General features: G+C 41.3%; 1 protein-coding gene across 2 annotated transcripts in view; it reads right to left on the bottom strand.

Moving 5' to 3' along the window:
• Nucleotides 1–13,158, bottom strand: part of PDCD6IP (programmed cell death 6 interacting protein) — a 70,310-nt gene extending 57,152 nt beyond the window's left edge. The window contains exons 1-2 of one of the 2 annotated variants that reach the window (XM_001489975.6): nucleotides 12,570–13,158; nucleotides 210–264 (exon numbers count right to left, since the gene is read on the bottom strand). In XM_001489975.6, the coding sequence (XP_001490025.1) occupies nucleotides 210–264; nucleotides 12,570–12,778 (264 nt within the window). In that variant the 5' untranslated portion in view covers nucleotides 12,779–13,158. The remainder of the gene's footprint in view (nucleotides 1–209; nucleotides 265–12,569) is intronic. The other variant, XM_005600850.4, reaches the window with a different exon arrangement.
• Nucleotides 13,159–18,641: the final 5,483 nt, after the last annotated feature.

Raw genomic sequence — 18,641 nt, forward strand, 5'->3', positions numbered from 1 at the left:
GAATAGAGGTACGGAAGACTCTTCAAAAGGACACAGACTCATATCAGATGGGCTTAAAAAGCTTCTAATTTGTATTAAAAAGTCTCATAAAAACCTAAAGATAGAGAAAAGGTATCATTTACTTTAATGAAATTATACCATGGGTGGGAGGAAATGGGTGATTTGCCATTATCATATAACTTTAACACAAATTAAAATTAATGACTTACCTGATTTTCAGAAAATGGGAATTTGGGTTCAATGGAACATATCTGATCATAATATCTAAAAAATAGAACAAAATTAAAAATTATTAGAGTTAAATATTACACATACATGTAAATAACTGGTTTATACTAAAATTATTCATGTTTACTTTGAGTGGCCCACAAGTCATATTCAATCAGCTATTTTAAAGTTAATGAACATAGTCTTTTAATGTGTAAACCAGGAGTTAAAATACATGCAGAAAAAATTGTGAACAAAAAATTCACACTCATCACCAAAGAAAAATATTTATCAACCAGTATTGGCTAAAAGCAAACTAACACTGCTCAGCAAAGCAGTGTATTTCTTAAAGTACTATTTCTTATTAAGATAACTGTTTATGTCCTTTGGGTAAATTAATATATCTGGCAGGGTGATGATTAAAATCAGGTTTACCAACTTTCAAACATGTTTTGGGTATGTCCACTTCTGTGTATCTCCACCACTGCCACACGGTTTCACTACCCTCCCTTTAAAGTAGACTAATCCAAAAGTTTCCTAGCCAATCTCCCTGTCTCATTTTCTCCTTCCTCATTCTTTTTAATCTATTTTCCACACAGCTGCCGCAACATCATCAAACAGGAAGCAGTCTTCCCCCTGATCAGGTTGACCTTTGAGCTAGCAAGGGGGGTTGGGTGGTGCCCCAGGCCAAGCTTTCTAACTGGCCTCTAATCTTTCCTCTTTCCCTTATTACTGCCCAACTCTGTCCCCCCTTCAACAGGGCTCTTTCCAATGGTTATCTGTAAGGCCAAGTTTTCAGGAGGAGGTGCAATGTGTCTGGGATCAAGTTTTTGGCTGACATGGCCATGAGTCTGGTTACAAACAGGGAGAACTGAGCAACTAAGTAAATACACTCAAGACAATGGGAGTCAGGTTTCTAACTATCACGGAAAGGAATTACAAATATGGGAAGGGAGAAGGCTAGAATAAACTCTGTAGCTTTGGATTGGAATTGGAGGTATCAGAGTGAATTCATTTTTGTGTGTATGTGTGTGAGGAAGATTAGCCCTGAGCTAACTACTGCCAATCCTCCTCTTTTTACTGAGGAAGACTGGCCCTGAGCTAACATTCATGCCCGTCTTCCTCTACTTTATACGTGGGACGCCCACCACAGCATGGCTTTTGCCAAGTGGTGCTATGTCTGCACCCAGGATCCGAACCGGAGAACCCCAGGCCGCTGAGAAGCAGAAGTGCAAACAACCACTGTGCCACCGGGGCGGCCCCCTGAATTCATTTTTTAATATAGTGAAAAGATACAAAAACAGGTATAAAACATCTTCCTATGCCAGAAAGTTAAGGAAATATGCAAATAATGATGAGGACATGTCAAAATGACACAGGAACTAGCTTTAAAGGGCTTCCACTAGCCAAGTACAGAAGAATTTAAATAAACTAAATAAATCATAACCCATTGAGGAAAATAACACCATTCTGAAGAAAATTAAATAAATAGGTGAAGAGAGAAGGAAAGCTCTATCCTACTATACTATGCCAACTAATAAATCTAAAAGAAATGGAGTTAGAAAAATCAGCATTTGGTACCTTTCAGATCACAGTATCTGATTCAGGTAAGATTCATCAGCGGATGCTAAAAGCTGAAAGTTTGATGGAAACAGGATATTACAAAGTCTCAAAGTATCTCCCCACAAAATACGAAATAAGTAGTACAAACATACTTATTAATTGTATGGTCAAGTAACCTGGCAGACACCATCTTAACTAAGTCATAAAAGTTAAACACTACCAGCAATGGGACAAATCAACATCATGTTCTTCTTGATATGCACTAAAAAGAACACAGCATCACTTCAATGATAGGGAATGCAGAAACCATGAGAAAATACAAGACACAGCCTTATTGAGGGACATTCTACAAAGTAACTTAGCCTGTACTCTTCAAAAATGCCAAGGTCATGAAAGACAAATAAAACTGAGCAACTGTTGCAGATTGAAGGAGAGTAAGAGACAATTAAATGCAATGCAGGATCCTGGATTAGATACCTGGACCTATGAATAACACTATTGGGAGAATCGGCAAAATTTGAATGAGTTCTACAGATAAAACTGCAATATTTAATCAATGCTAGTTTTCTGATTTTGAAAGTTGTATTGTGGTCATGTAGAGAGTACTCTTGTACTTAGGAAATGATCTCTGAAGTCTTAGGTACTCAAACCCTTTAATGAAGTCTCATTGTACTTAAAATTACGTCCAAACATTTGACAAGGTCAGGATCACCTGTACAAAAGTCTACTCTCCAGTCTCACCTCAGAATATTCACTACACATTCTAGTCACTAAATGCTATGCTCTCTCCTGGTTTAGGGCCTTCACCCATTTTTTTCTCTGTACCTGGAAACTTTTCCCATCACAATTTTCCACTCTTCTATTCTAAGCAGACATGTCATGAAAGAAGCCTTTCCTCATTCATTCATTCATTCATTCAACAAATATATACTAAGAGTTTACTAGGCATCAAACACAGTTCTAGGACATAGGAATTCAGCAGTAAATAAACATTTAAAAATCTGCACCCTTGCAAAGCTTATTTTTAGACGGGGAGACAAAATAAGTAAAAATATAGTAGACAGCGGTAAGTGCTATGGAGAAAAAGAGGTAAGAGAGATAAGGTGTGTGTATGGGGTGAAGTGAGAAGAGTGTAGGTTTGTTTTTGTTTTTGTTTTTGGTGAGGAAGACTGGCCCTGAGCTAACATCTGTTGCCACTCGTCCTTTTTTTCCTCCCCAAAACCACCCAGCACATAGTTGTATATCTTAGTTGTAGGTTCTTATAGTTCTTCTATGTGGGACGCCACCTCAGCGTGGCTTGATGAGTGGTGCTAGGTCTGCACCCAGGATCTGATTGGCTAAACCCCAGCCCCCCGAAACAGAGCACATAAACTTAACCACTTGGCCACGGGGTCAGCCCCCAAAAAGACTGTAGTTTTAAATAATATGGTCACTTGACTACATAAAAGTAAAAAATAAAAATTTTTTAAATATCATGAATAATAGAGAAGGCATGAAGGAGGTCATGGGGTGAGCCAAGCAGATATGTGAGAAAAGCATTACCAGTCAAGGGAAGAGCAAGTGCCAAGAAGCTAAGAGAAGAGTATGCCTGAAAATGCCCCTGCCATGGATGGCAAGGAGGCCAATACAGCCATAGAGCAAGCACAGGAGAAAATAGGAGGAGATGAAATCAAAGAAGTAATGATGCCTTGAGTGCATCTGTTAAGACTTTTGGCTTCTACTACACAGAGTAAGGGGGGAACCGTTAGAGGTTTGGACAAAAGAGTAACACGAGCTAATCTATTTTCACATAGTCACCATGGCTGCGATGTAGAAAAGTGACTTGCAGGTATGCAAGGGCAGAAGCAGAGAAATCAGTCAGGAAACTACTGCGGTAATCCAGTCAAGAGATGATGCTAGCATGGACCAGGGTGGTCCATGGTGGTGGTGAAGTGATAAGGGCAGTCAATGTAACTCCTTTTTTAAATTAGCTCCCCTCTCCATTTATAATCTCTTAGGCCTCTGAACTTTTCCTTCATAGAATTTATAACAGTTTATAATATATTTAGCACTGTTTTATGGTAGCACCAAACAATGAGTAAAATGCAAATTTCTTAAGTTACCTTTTTTCTTATCTCTGAAGAGTTAAAACCAAATACTCTCTGTTTTGAGAATGAACAAAAGCTACCAAGGGACATGACCATAAGGAGTGAAGAGCAAGTACCAAGGGCCTAAGGCAATAGTGTGCACGGCAAGCAAGGAGGCCGATGTGGCTATTGAGCAGGGATTGACAAAGTTTGTCCGAAAAGGGCTATTCTAGGCTTTGCCAAGCAGAAGGCAAAATCAAGGATACTATGTGGGTACTTACATAACAAGAAAGAAAACTCCTGCCCTTCCCTGTACCCTTTTCACCTGGGTTGGGCCATCTAAGTTGGTGGACACACAAGATACACAGTTGTCCAACTGCCACTAGCTGAAGATGTTCTCTGAAAACAGAGTATACAGTCTGGTGGAGAGGGGCTCAGCGGAGAGGAATGGGTGGTGGCCAACAGTCAGTTTCACTCTGCCCCAGTGACAACCAAATTCCAGCCCGCCCTTCTCTCCTCCCAGAGAGCCCAGCCATTTCAATTTGGGCAGTTGGCACAGCTGGCTGGAGACAAGGCAATATGCTGAGTCACCAATTCCCAGGCTGAGATCCTACCATTCAATGTCAGGCCATTGTCAAGTGGAGTACCAATGTGCAGGGGGCACCAGAACAAGCCCTGGGTAGCACTGAGGCATGGCCACTAGCCAGGGAGGCAGGTGCTGGGAATAAAGGGGAGGATGGAGCAGAGGCGAACACCTCAGGGCGTCTCCAAGGCTTGCAGTGTTAATTCACTAGAGTGGTGCCAGTGGACCATACAAAAACAGGCAGCTGGGCGGGCCTTAGTTTGCCGACCTCTGCTCTAAAGCAAGCAAGGAAGGTCCACAGTCGAACCGTTCGCACCAATCTCCTCTACAGTAAGCGAGAAAGGAAATAATAGGAGACGCAGCTACTCGCTCTGCAAATGGATCAGGAAAAAAAGAAAGGCTAAACAGAATGTAGTAAATTTTTTATATCTACTCTCTTCACTCCAAAGCTGTTGGGGTCAACTCTCAAAACTTGAGTTGCATGGGGAAACAGTGCATTTATGTCCTATATTTAGATGACTAGAAGCTATGTGATGAAATCCTCAAAGTAAAAAAGCTGTCTTTGGACAGGTGGTGTAATCTGAAATAAAAGTACAAGAGGGCAGTCACTGGAAATCAACAATATCTAATACGGAGTAAACACCAACAAAGAGGTCAACTATGTTTTTCAAAAGAGAGTAGCCACTGCTAACTGCAGTTACCACAGGCAAAACGCTGTTCCTAGAGCACTAAATACAAGGTACTCCTTCGATATAATTCCACCATATACGAGCCCTCACAGTTCAGCCGAGATCCCAGGTATCAAAGTTCTCTAGAGAGGGAACAAGAGCAGAAACGAGAGACTCTACCACACCCCTCTCTTCATCTTTAAATATGCTTTACTATATCAGCAGATTCTAGCCCAGGATATAGCTCCTACAAAGTAGACGTAGGCTGCAAGTTTTCTACAAGTAGGAAGATGGAAAGCCAGTATGCTACACTGAGTTGGCAAAAAAAAAAAGTGCATTGTGAGAAATGATGCTGCAAAGAATCTTCAAAGATTTTATTTTAGAAATAAGTGGAATTTTTTTAATCAACTATAAAATCCTAAACATACTTAAAAGGAATGATGCCATAGTGCACAGAGCTCAGGCTTTCAAGTTAGACAACCCTGAGTTTGAACCCCAGCTCCACTAACTCTTAGCTGTGTGATTATGTGCAAGTTACTCAACCTCTAAACCCTTCCTAAAGTGAAGGCAATACCTCATTTAACTTATGAGGAACAAGTGATACAATATATACTAAATGCTTAAAATAGTGTCTGGACACATAGTACATGTTGGATAAAAGGGTAGCTACAAATTATTATTTTGCAACTATTCAGAAGTACCTTCATATGTTCCCCAATATTTTATAAAACTCAGTCACTTTACAGCAAATATCTAATCACTCAATTTTTAAAATAGCGTGGGAAAAAAACTAGGAAATGAATGTATCTCTTTGAATATACCAAAGCTAAGTATAGGACAAATTCTTATTAGAAATTCTAGTTCAAAAAAAACTTTTTAGGAGGAAGGTGTGGAAATGGAGAACAACCAACCCACATTAGCGAAAGTGATACTGCAATGCAAATTCGCATAACCTACACAGCTCCAGTCAGCAGTTAGGGCCGCGCAATTCTAACCACCATCAGCCAGAAAGGGAAACAACAGATCTCAAAGAGACAGGCCAGACACTGGTCAGAGTTAATAGAGCCTTCCTGAACCTTACTTTCACACTTCTTCACTCGCTTTCTCAAATGCAGAATCATTAATGAAGCACTGTTGCAGCAGAGTACAGTGGAAAGTAACTAGCCAGGGAGTCAGGAGGGCAGGATCTTAGTCTAATGCTGCCACAAAGTGAGCTGCATGGGCTTAAACCTCCTGTGTGCAAAAGATTCTCACAGAAGATTCTCTTTAAGGTACACAGAATGAAACAGTCCTGAGAAGCTATTTTACTTACTAAACATTAGAAAAGTCAGAACACAGAAAAACAAATCAGATTTTAATCTTCCTTTAAATTTTCATGTTTATTCATCTATACGGAATAAAATTACTGAGCCAAATTAAGGTCTGGCAACTATAGACACTCCTTGAGACCAAAGGCCAAGCACTATATACCTTTATATCCTCCACACTACTTGATTAACAAATTGTGGTAACGTCATTAGTGCTACTATTATCTCAATATCTTCACCCCTAAACCAACAATCGGAATGTAAAGTACAGTTGTGAAGTAAAACGGAACAGCAATATTCTCTTTCCTGATCTGTAAAACACTAGTACTTGAAAAAATTTCAGAAATTACAAGACTAGTTCCATCAACTTTATTTTACAAATGAAAAAGATACTACTATAATGCAATAAACTAAATATTTAACCCACAAAAGAGTGATAAATCTACTTAGAAATTTTACGAAATTTATATAAATGACTCAAGTTAAAGAAAGCAAAACTAAAATTACAATTAAAAAAATGTCAATGAGACTACTACATATCAAAACCAGTTGGATGCAGCCCAAAGCAGGCTGAGAAAAAACATACAGTACTAAAATAAATGTATTCGAAGAACAAAAAATATGAAAAGATAATCATTCAACATAAAAAGACAGAAAGAAGAAAAAGAAAATAAGTGAATGACAAAAGCAGAAAACAAACCAAAACAACTCAGATTTGGTTTTAAAAAAGGAAAAAGGTGGCTCCAAACCTTCAGCAAATCTCATCAAGGAGGAAAATCATACATAACACACGCACAACACTAAGACTAAGAAAAAAATTGGGGCCAGCCCCATGACCAAGTGGTTAAGTTCACACGCTCCACTTTGGCGGCCCAGGGTTTCACCTGTTTGGATCCTGGGCACAGACAGGGCACCACTCATTAGGCCATGCTGAGGCAGCGTCCCACATAGCACAACGAGAGGCACTCACAACCAGAATATACAACTATGTACTGGGGGGCTTTGGGGAGAAGAAAAAAAAAAGGAGTAAGAAAAAAATTATAACTACCACTTATGAGGAGAATAAAACGTTTGCAAGGACTTCTGTGTGACAGAAGATACCATAAACACTGGGGCCAGCCTGGTGGCATAGTGGTTAAGTTCATATGCTCCACTTTGTGGCCCAGGGTTCACAGGTTCAGATCCCGGGTATGGACCTACACACCGCTCATCAAGCCATGCTGTGGTGGCATTCCACATACAAAATAGAGGAGGATTGGCACAGACATTAGCTCAGAGCCATTCTTCCTCAGACAAAAAGAGGAAAATTGGCAACAGATGTTAGCTCAGGGCCAATCTTCCTCACCAAGAAAAAAAAAAAGATACCATAAACACAATTAGAGACAAGAAACAGATGTGAAGATTATCTGCAATACACACAATGGAAAAAGGATAAACAGAAAATGTTAATAACTCCCAAAAATCAGTAAGGAAAAACCAAGCAACCTAGAAAATGGGCAAAAAAAAGAACAAGCAAGTCACAGAAAAAGAAACTAAAGGACCAGTAAACACAAGATGCTCGACTTCAGAGAAGTCAGGGCAATACTATCTAAAACAAGGTACCATGTCTCATCCATCAGTTTAGCAAAAAGCAATTAATTTAAATTATTAATCAGAGAGTATTAGCAAGGATGTGTAGGCAGAAAAAAGTCACATATACCTCCTGATGGGAATGAAAACTGATACCACCACTGTGGAAAGCTGAAAATGCAGATACCCTCTTCCAGTTAAACAAAGAGATGTGAATAAACAGCCTTTTCTGCTCCCTCCCAAAATCCCACTAAAAAGGAATAAAAAAATTAAGGGGACCAGCCTGGTGGCAGAGCAGTTAAGTTCACGTGCTCCACTTTGACGGCCTGAGGTTCATAGGTTTGGATACTGGGTGTTGACCTAGCACTGCTCATCAAGCCATGCTCTGGCGGCACCCCACATAAAACAGAGGAAGATTAGCACAGTTATTAGCTCAGCGACAATCTTCCTCAAGCAAAAAGAGGAAGACTGGCAACAGATGTTAGCTCAGGGCCAATCTTCCTCACACACACACAAAAAAATTAAAAAGACGTAAATGCACAAGGACAAAGAAAATGGGAAAGGGCACAATAGCTTACAGAGCTTTCCCGAAATTTTCTAAAAGGTGAAAAGTGAATAATGAAGAAGAGAAAGCTGAAAATCTACCTGCCTACAGGGAAGGGAGCTAACAAAGTATAAGCCAAATCACACCAGAGAAGGGAGAAAGGATCTGAACTAAGAAGCATGAGGTACCACTGAAGACAAGAATGCAACGTGAGGCTGGGAAGAGCAAACGTGGACGAAAATCTTTGAAAGAAAGCTTTAGGCCCACAGTTCCTCTACTCTGAGGGCAGGTTTACTCTCAGGAAAATGTTAGGGATATCAAGAACAGCTAAGGTGCGGATCAAGCACAGCTAAGTGGGGAGCATGGGGACTGAGCGGCTACAGTTGGGGGTGCTAATTGCCTACATCATTCTCTCTCCTCCTTCTTTCTATGGAACCCCAGATTTTAGCTGGGTATACGGCTGCCTTTAATAAAAATTCCTGTTCCTATCCCATACTTCCATGAGATGCGGACATACATAACAGCCAATAACATAAGCAGGGTGTTGTGGGGCAGTTTCCAGGAAACATTCTGGAGGTAGAGCCTTCTGCGTCCTTTCTCCCTTCCTCCATCACACTGTCTGAACCTTGGGTAGGACTGCTAAATGGACCCTGAGAACAAGGACTGTATAGAGCAGATAGGTGGAAGGAGTCTGAGCCCGATGAACTTCACAGAACCATGATACCAGCCCTAGACTACCAGCATTACCTATCTACCAACTTTTTACACAGGAATAAAACCATAATTTAACTCATTGATAATTTGAGATCTACCATATGCAGCTGAATCCAATCATAATACAGGTGCCACACTAAAACTAGATGATATAAAAGACTGCATACACCACTATGTGGGTCCCCAACCTCCCTGTGCCCAATCGTATTTCACAAAGCTGACAACCAGGCTTTCTCATGGAAGAAGGCTGGAAGCTTTCTCTCTAAAGAAACTGATCACCATAAAGGACACAGACACTGCTATCTGGAGTTTTCCTCCCCAAAACACATCAGGGTTCCCATCTGATCACCCTAAAGCTCACCATTTACCAAGGCTCTTGTAAATCAATTTTTAGTTAAAGTCACTTTATAAAGGATGACATTCATTCTCAATATCATACACACAAATGTGTATTTTAAGAAATTTTAATAGGGGCCAGCCCTGTGGCCGAGTGGTTGGGTTCATGCGCTCCACTTCAGCAGCCGAGGGTTTCACCGGTTCAAATCCTGGGCACGGACCTATCACCACTCATCAAGCCATGTTGAAGAGGTGTCCCATGTGCCACAACTAGAAGGACCCACAACGAAAATATACAACTATGTACTGGGGGACTTTGGGGAGAAGGAAAAATTTTAAACAAAAAATCTTAAAAAAAAAAATTTTAATAGAACATCTACAAGTTAGTAATAATAAAATGTCAAGTCCATCACTGGACCTATACATGAAGCTGTGTACCAGTACTTATCAAGCTAGCTTCTATTCTTTAAGAATTAGCTTAAATCCTCTTTTTCAAAAATTTTACCTAAACGTCAAGTTAAAAATATGTAAATCAATGTTCAGTTTTCACACTTATCCAAACACAATCTTTTTTCCTCCCCAAAGCCCCAGTGCATGGTAGTATACGTAGCTGTAAGTCATTCTAGGTCTTCTATATGAGCCACCACCACAGCACGGCAACTAACAGACAGTGGCATGGTTCCTTGACCAGGAAATGAACCCGGGGCTGCCAAAGCAGCAGGAACGCCAAACTTTAACCACTAGGCCATCAAGGCTAGCTCCAAACATAACTATTAAAAGTAAGATATTCTGGGGCTGGCCCCGTGGCCGAGTGGTTAAGTTCGCGTGCTCCACTGCAGGCGACCCTGTGTTTCGTTGGTTCGAATCCTGGGCGCGGACATGGCACTGCTCATCAGACCACGCCGAGGCAGCGTCTCACATGCCACAACTAGAAGGACCCACAACGAAGAATATACAACTATGTACCGGGGGGCTTTGGGGAGAAAAAGGAAAAAATAAAATCTTTAAAAAAAAAAAAAAGTAAGATATTCTGCTTGATTGAATGAACATCTCACAATTGTTTCATTTTTACAGCATATATACCCAAGGAATTTGTGTACACACTTCCACTATAAAATTTAATCAGCTGTAGTATCTATTAGTTTACTCTAACCCCACTAGAAGAACAAGTGAAAAAAATGTAGTTGTTGAATGAATGCACTAGGAGAGGATAATACAGAGGTGATTAAAGAAATATGGTTAGTTTCAAAGAGACTATCCCTGCAACAGCTCTAGTACCTAAGAACAGTTCTCACATTTACGCCTGGGAAAAGAATAAAGGAATGAACAAATCAATGAAGTTTTAAAGTTCACAACAGAACCCTATCAGAACCACTACCCCACTATTCCCTCTTGTCTGTTAGTCTGAAATCTATGCACTAATTTTCTCTGAAGACTCCAGGCTCCTTAAGGGTTGGAACCAAACCTCATCAATTCAACAAGATTATCATAGTGTTCGTTATACCACACATCCATGCTTTTTCAATAGTACATATGGAAAATCCTCACTGAATACTATTCATGTCTACATAAAAACTGCTTTGGAGATTTTTTAAAGTATGTTGATTCTAAAGACTGGCTAAGTGCTCCTAAATTATCTTTAAAAATTCTTATAGAAGTATCAAACTAACGATCTTTGCCACCCAAGAGCCTTATCTTTAAAATTGACACAAAGGGGTCATAATCTCTCTGAGCAATCTATTCAGTATCCTCCTTTTGGGGAACCAGCCCTTCCCCAGTCCACAGCAATATTGCTTTGATCCGTGGAAGATGGAGGAGTTAAACCAGAAGAGAGACTCAGACAAGGGCAATTAAATTAGCCCATTTCCCATCATCATAAATGGGCACAAGCCAACCCAATCGGAAGCCTCCCCTGGACTTTCGCCAGCCTTAAGGAGAAGAGCACTCTCTTATGTAAGATCCTGATTATTACCAACCACTGTAACTACGGCATGAGCTGCCAGTGGCCAGCTCTCCCAATACAGGAACAAAGCTCGCCTAAGAGGGAACCATCATGGAGGCCAGATGATCTCCAGTGAGGCCTAAAGCTAAGGAAGCAATATTCCTAGACTTTTCAGTTATCAGAACAAATAAACTAGTTTAACCTGGGCTTCTCCTACCTGCATCCTATAACAGCTATGTTTCTCCTGTGAAACATGAGTATGATATACACAGGAAATGAGATCATTAATAAGGGAGGTGAAAGGAATTTTTTAACTATAAAAATGTTCCGCCATCCTAACTGGAAAGCACCACAAAAGGGGCTCTTAATAAATACAGCATGAGCTCACTAAGCACTTGCTAAGACAACAGATTTACTCCATCATGCGCATACCTGCTTGGGAACAAACTGATTTTAAGCAACCTATCTTGAACGTTCCATTATGTCACTCAAGCTTGATTTCAAATAATTGTAGCTCCTAACCGCTGGAATTTTCCATGTCACTTGATTATGATGAACTTAGAAAGATGGCTCATTACAAGTGGACAATGTAATAAGTAACAGACGTGTTTCAGTGTCCCAATTCTCCCACTTCCCTCCAGCAACTAGTATTATGAAATCCAAATCTAACCAAGAAAGTTTTGCGGTGATTTCCCCCAAAAACGGGGGAAAGGGAGTCTCAGTTACAGACCCCCCAAAAGTGAAGAAAACTAGTTCTGGGTAAACGTGGCAGGAGACATCAAGTACGTGGCAGATCTTTCCTCCCAGGTATCCGATCGACCGAGCCGCGGCGGACCGAGGGCTGGGGGAGGGCCGGCAGCAAGAGCGGGCAGGGTCGGCGGTGGCCTGCGGGCCGCTCTGCTCACCAGGAAGGAATGCAGACCACACCTACGCGCCCGGCCAAGCCAGGGCGGGGCGGCCGGGCCGGGGCCGGGGCAGGGGCCGTGGGTGGGAGGGAGAGGAAGGAACGGTGGAGGAGGGAAGGAGGGCGGCAGGCTGCGGACAACCTCCCCGCGCAGCCCCAGGCCCACCTCAGCAGCGTCTCGAGCGCGCCCTCGTGCTTGTCCAGCGGGCGGCCGAGGGCGGCGCGGCGCAGCTTGCTGAGCTCCTCCGCCGCGCGGCAGTACTGGGCCTGCTCCTCCCCGCCATTCGGGTACGTCTGCTGGATGAACTTCACCAGCGGCTTGGCCAGGTCCACCTCCGAGGTCTTTTTCAGCTGGACCGAGATGAACGACGCCATGGCGAGCTGCTCGACCGCCGTTCAGGCCACAGAGACCGCGGGACGGCGACGAGAACCGAGGCGCGCTGGGTACCTGGCTGGCGGACTGGCGGACCGACGGGCTGACGGACAAGCGCTGGGCCTGCGCTTCGGGTCCGGCCACTTCCGGGAGCTCCCGCGCAGGCGCAGCCCGCGGTCACGTGAGCGAGTCAAGGGGGCGGCGCCGCTTACCTGGGCCCAGCACTGCCTGCGCCGTGTGATAAGGTGTCGGCTTTCTCTGCGTGTGGGTATCTCTTCCCCGCCTGCTGCCGCGGCGGGTGGACAGGGCGCTTTCATGTAAAAGTAACTATTCCTCCACTCGAACGACTTCTCGGTGAAGGACTCCTCTTACTGCCACCTGCGAGAGTTTGCGGCAACGTAAGAGCTTGCAGCCTCAGGGTTATTGTGACCTATGGTAGTTCATTCACCGCGCTGCTGTGTGCAAGTACTGAGCCTGGTAGGCAAGGTCCCTGCCGTTGTGAAGCTACAGTCAGGTAAGGACGCAGGGACTAGCATGTAGGATATTAAGATTCTTTGGAAGAACCTAATTTAAACAAGATAATTAGAGAAGGTTTCTCTGAGAAGGTGAACTTAAAATAACCTGCAGTTTGAGACGATGCTTGACATTAGGAGAGTGGCAAGGAAGAGCCTCGCAGACCAAGGAGCAGTGAGTGCAAAGGTCGTAAGAGGCAAGTACTTACCACGTTCAGGGAGTTGAAGCAAACAGTGTGGCAAAAAACTTAAGTAGTTTTCTCTACTCTTAAAAACTAGAGAATGGAATGAAATATAGAAAAGTAGAGAATGGAATGAAATAAAGTTGGAAGAGTAAGCAGGCATCAAATCATTGAGAAGCTTGTAGGCCAAGTTAAAGAATTTGTATTGTAAAATATACACAGGAAGCTATAAATGGCAGTTAGGCAATAGTGACATGATACAATTTACGTTTTAGGAAGGCCCCCTGTGCGTCAATCTGATAGTGTATCTCTTGATGGGATGTAGTATAAAGTATACAATATCATCTATGATATACTCCAGGCAAAAATATTTAACTTGAATCTATCAAACCTTTGCATTTATTACACAATGTATAAGAAATACAGGGGATAGAGGAGCAAACTAAATGATACCATGGGAAGTAACCAAACATCTAGAAAATAGAACATTCTGCAAGATAACTGACCCCATCTCTTCAACAACTTATTCTTATGAAAAAAGCCACTGCTCTATGAAAAGAAATTTAAGGGACTTAAGAGCCTGGATTGAATCTTGGTTTGAACAGACCACCTATAAAATGCATCTTAAGGAGAACTGAAGAAATCTGAATATAGATGGACTGAGTACAAGATGAAAAAGTATTGCCTTGAAAAGGTAGAGGTCATTTACTGAAAAGAGCAAGTCACGGAACAGTATGTATGTTATGATGATATCTCATTTTGGTTACAAAATGTACATATGTGTTTTTATGTACTACAAAAAAAGCTCTAGAAGTATTACACCCTAAGGTGTTAGTACACCCTAAGGTGTTAGCAGTTGTAATCTTTGGAAGTGGAAATGTATATTATGTATATATATTTTTTTATTTTTGCCTATCTTTTTTGTATGACTTTTTAAGCATATATGCTAATTTTGTTGTAAAAGTTTATTTTACCAGTTTGTAAAATTTATTTTAATTAAAATATTCCAGGTTAAAATAAATAAAATAGCCACTCTGGCTGCTGAGTAGGGAATGCATTAGAGGAAGGCAAGATGGAAGCAGGGAGGCACATCATGAGACCATTTCAGAAATCCAGGCAAGAGATCGTGAAAGCTAACATTAGCGGGAGTGAGCCAAGTTGATGTATTTCTGAGTTAAAAATTGAAGAATTTACTGATAAACAGGATAGGAAGGTGAAGAAAAGCAAATGATCAAGATTACTCCCAGTTTTGGGGCCTGAACATCTGAACGGTAGGTAGAATCATTTACTGACATAAGGAAAACTGATGGATAATCCACTGATGGGGCCAGGGGCTGCAGAGTGTTTGTACCCAAGCATTCAAGTGGAGTCAATAAACTGACAATTGGGTATATAATATTACAGCTCCAAGAAGAGATCTTGTCTGGGAATCAACAGTCAGCATACAAATTATTTTTAAGCCCCAGGGACAATAAAGGAACGCAAACAAATAGAAATAGAGTAGAAGCTATCAGGAAATAGAAGATGAGATTAGGTGTTTTTTAAGACAGAGAATAATGGAGTGTCTTGTAGGTTGGTTGACAAGACTGATCCATTGGAGAGAGAATGAAGATTCAGAAGAGCTGAGGATAACCAAAGGAGCAGAGTGCATGAATAGAGGCGAGAAAGGGTAACCAGAGCAGAGAGGGTACAAGGGGAAGGATTGGCTGTCAGAAAGATGAGGAATATGTCATTTGTTGAGGCACACGGAAGGAAGTAGGAAATGAACATAGATGTGGGTAACTGTGTGGCATGGATCAAGGAGAGATTAAGGTGATCCTATCTGGTGGAACTTAGAATAAAATCCAAACTCCTTACCATAGCGGGATCTATCTCTGCCTATCTCTTCAACTTCATGTTTTGCCACTTGTTCCTTATTTATTTCTGCACAGTCACATTGGTCCTATTTCAGTTTCTCAAACTCGCTTAGATCTTTCTTTCCTGATGTGACCTAGGATACCTTCCCCTTTTGTTCATATCTCAGTTGAAATGTCTCCTCTCCATTATACCATCTAAAGTAGATTGCCCACTTGTTAATGTCTAATTCAGCCATTGTTTCATTGTTTCCTTCATAACGCTTTTCCTAACTAGCAAGTATTTTGTTTGTTGATTTAATTTTTGTCTGACTTCCCCACTAGAATATAAGCTCCATAAGGGAAAATATTGTGTTTGTTTTGTATACTGTTATATCTCCAGCACTTGGCACAGGCACTCAGTAAATATTTTCAAATGAGTAAATAAGTTTTGCTGCTTGTGAAAAAAATATATATATTTCTACATAATCATCAATTAGGCAATAAGCCAGTGGCCAAAGAAGGATCATTTATTACAGTAGGCTAGCTCGTGCTCTGATAATAAACAATTTCAAAATCTCAGTGTCTTAACATAATAAACGTTTGTTCCTTGCTCACACAAAGTCTAATATGGGACAGACCACAGTCCAGGGTATCTGTCCACCAAGCAGTGTCTCAGTAATCCGGACTACTTTGATCTTGTAGCTCAGCCATCTCAACATGAGACTCCACTTTCAAAGGAGAAGAGGGGATCTATAGCACCACATAGGAGCTTTTCACTGCCTCACCCCTCTCGCTTCCGCTCACATTTCACTGGCCAGAACCTCTCACTTGGCCCCATGAAACTGCAGTGGATCTGGGAGGGTTGGTCTTCTGTATGCCACAAGGAAGGAAGGGAGAACTGCATATTAGGAAACACTAACGATGCATTCCAAGGATAAGTTTCAATGCTTCCAGACTTGCTTATGGAAACATTGATCTTCCATCTGTGTAATGAAACTCTATAAAATATGTTCTTAGAGTATATTCTCAGAGTAATACTTTGGGGGATATTAAATCAATAGATTTCCCTCCCTGATAATTCCTACTTCCGGTGGGCCCATCATTACTCCCACTGATTGAACCAATGGAAATAATTGCCTCTTTGGAAGGACAGAACCCTGCTGAAAACAGCTTTGAGTTTCAAAACAGAATTTTTCAAGTCCACGTTGAGACAACAGTCTGAAAGTAAGCCCTTGTGATTTTTGGAGGAGCCAAGCTTTGTTGAGAAAAGAGGCTTATAAAACCAAGCACAGAAGACTGTAGTAAAGAGTTTTTACAATGAATAAGAAAGTAAATAGGACAAAGATTTGATATAAGGAAATTTCCTGCAATGCGAGAAAGAGAAAGCTCTTTGAGTGCTGAGAGGCAGAGTCTGAGAGAGAGAAAGTGAAGGGCAAAAGGTAAATGAGACTGTCCTCACTTCCTTACTCCACACTCAGGGTAAACCTAGAGTGTTGGGAGGGTAGGGGGCAGGGGAGCACCTAGAGAGAAAGAGGTATGGAGTAGAAAAACTCAAATAGACTTGATGAAATCAAGAACATCAAGGATGGTACTCCATGTCACCTGGGGAGACACATCCTGTGTAAGGAATGGAAAGAGAAGAATGGTATAGGGCAGGGGCGCTGGGCTTTTTGCAGCATGTAATAGCAAACTATTTGCCTCCCTAATCTATTTGCAGATTTAACTTTTGAAAAAATAAAACAAAAACTGAAAACAAGAAGAGAAAATTATCCATTTTTCACATATGGGTGTGTAAAGTTTGTCCACATGGCATCAAAATTTTAAAGAGAAATGGGGAAATTTATCCTTTTATTTAGAATTACTCTCTGTGTAAGCCCATTTTCATCCCATGTACTGCTGATCCTATTTTCATCAGTTCCCAGTTCTCTAATACCATTCAAAGCTATTTAAATAACTGTTGCCCTTTGCCACCAGTGTCTCTTTTAAACAAGAGTCTTTTTTTTTTTTTTTTGAGGAAGATTAGCCCTGAGCTAACATCAGGTGCCAGTCTTCTTCTTTTTGCTGAGGAAGGTCAGCCCTGAGCTAACATCTATACCCATCTTCCTCCACTTTATATGTGGGACGCCTGCCGCAGCATGGCTTCATAAGCAGTGCATAAGTCCATGCCCAGGATCCAACATGGCAAACCCTGGGCCGCTGAAGCAGAGCAGGCGAACTTAACCACTATGCCACAGTGCCAGCCCCTAAAGGAAAGTCATTTTACTTGGGTAAGGTAACTTCTGAGAATAAATATCGGCATTATTTTGAAAAAACTGCTTTTATAGAGGGTCGGCCCCGTGGGCTAGTGGTCAAGTTCGACACATTCCACTTCAGCAGCCTGGGTTTGATTCCTGGGTGAGGACCTACACCACTGGTCAGCGGCCATGCTGTGGCAGTGACCCGCATACAAAATAGAGGATGATTGGCACAGATGTTAGCTTGGGGCAAATTTTCTTCAGCAGGAAGAAAAATTGCTTTATAGAGTACGCATAAACATTTCTGCCAAGAGCTGAAAATTATCTTGTGAGTATCTCAACATTGAGGGCATGTTTCAAGACTCCTATTTTCACTGAAATCCAATATTTGTTTAAGTATTTCAAGTTGAAAGAGGCATACCCTCACCCTCTCACTCGACTTTTGTTGTTAATTTGCTTTTATACGTACATAAGAATGTTTCTTTAGTCTGTTCCCTCAGGCAAACGTTAGCTCTCTCTTTCAGATTCAGGGAGCAGTAAGTAAATGTTCATTAGGGTATCTTCATATTAAACATACTTGAGTTTCCTTGTAAGAAAATTATGCATATACACAGAATGTATGTCATTTTATTTATCTTTACTTAATATTTCTGACCACATATTAAAAACCAAACTCTAAATTCATGGTACAGAGGAAAGTACCAATGACATTTAGATGACCATACTAAGTTATTCAGCAAATACCTCTTGAGCTTCCACTGTGTGCCAAGCAAGATTTATATCAAGAGAATTCTGTAACCAACCTATCAAACTATGGTAGATGTTTACAGAGGTCTTGATTGCGCTCTCATAGAGATAATTCACAGGAGGACGTCTAGGAGAGCAGTTCAGGGAAGTCCTAAAATGTCAGCTGTGTAGCAGGCCTAAAGAGCAGTCAGCCCAGATCAAAGCAGGAGCATGAAGGGCTCCGGAAGGAAGATCCCACAGAGAAAAAAGGAAAGATCGGAGAGATTAGAGCTTTCAGAAGAAAGTAAGAATTATTATAAGGAAGAAGAAAAGAACGTGACACTAAGATTAAAAAAAAGGCTAAGCAAGTAAGGAA

This window comes from Equus caballus, chromosome 16 (genome assembly GCF_041296265.1).
Source record: "Equus caballus isolate H_3958 breed thoroughbred chromosome 16, TB-T2T, whole genome shotgun sequence".
NCBI classification, from domain to species: Eukaryota; Metazoa; Chordata; class Mammalia; order Perissodactyla; family Equidae; genus Equus; species Equus caballus.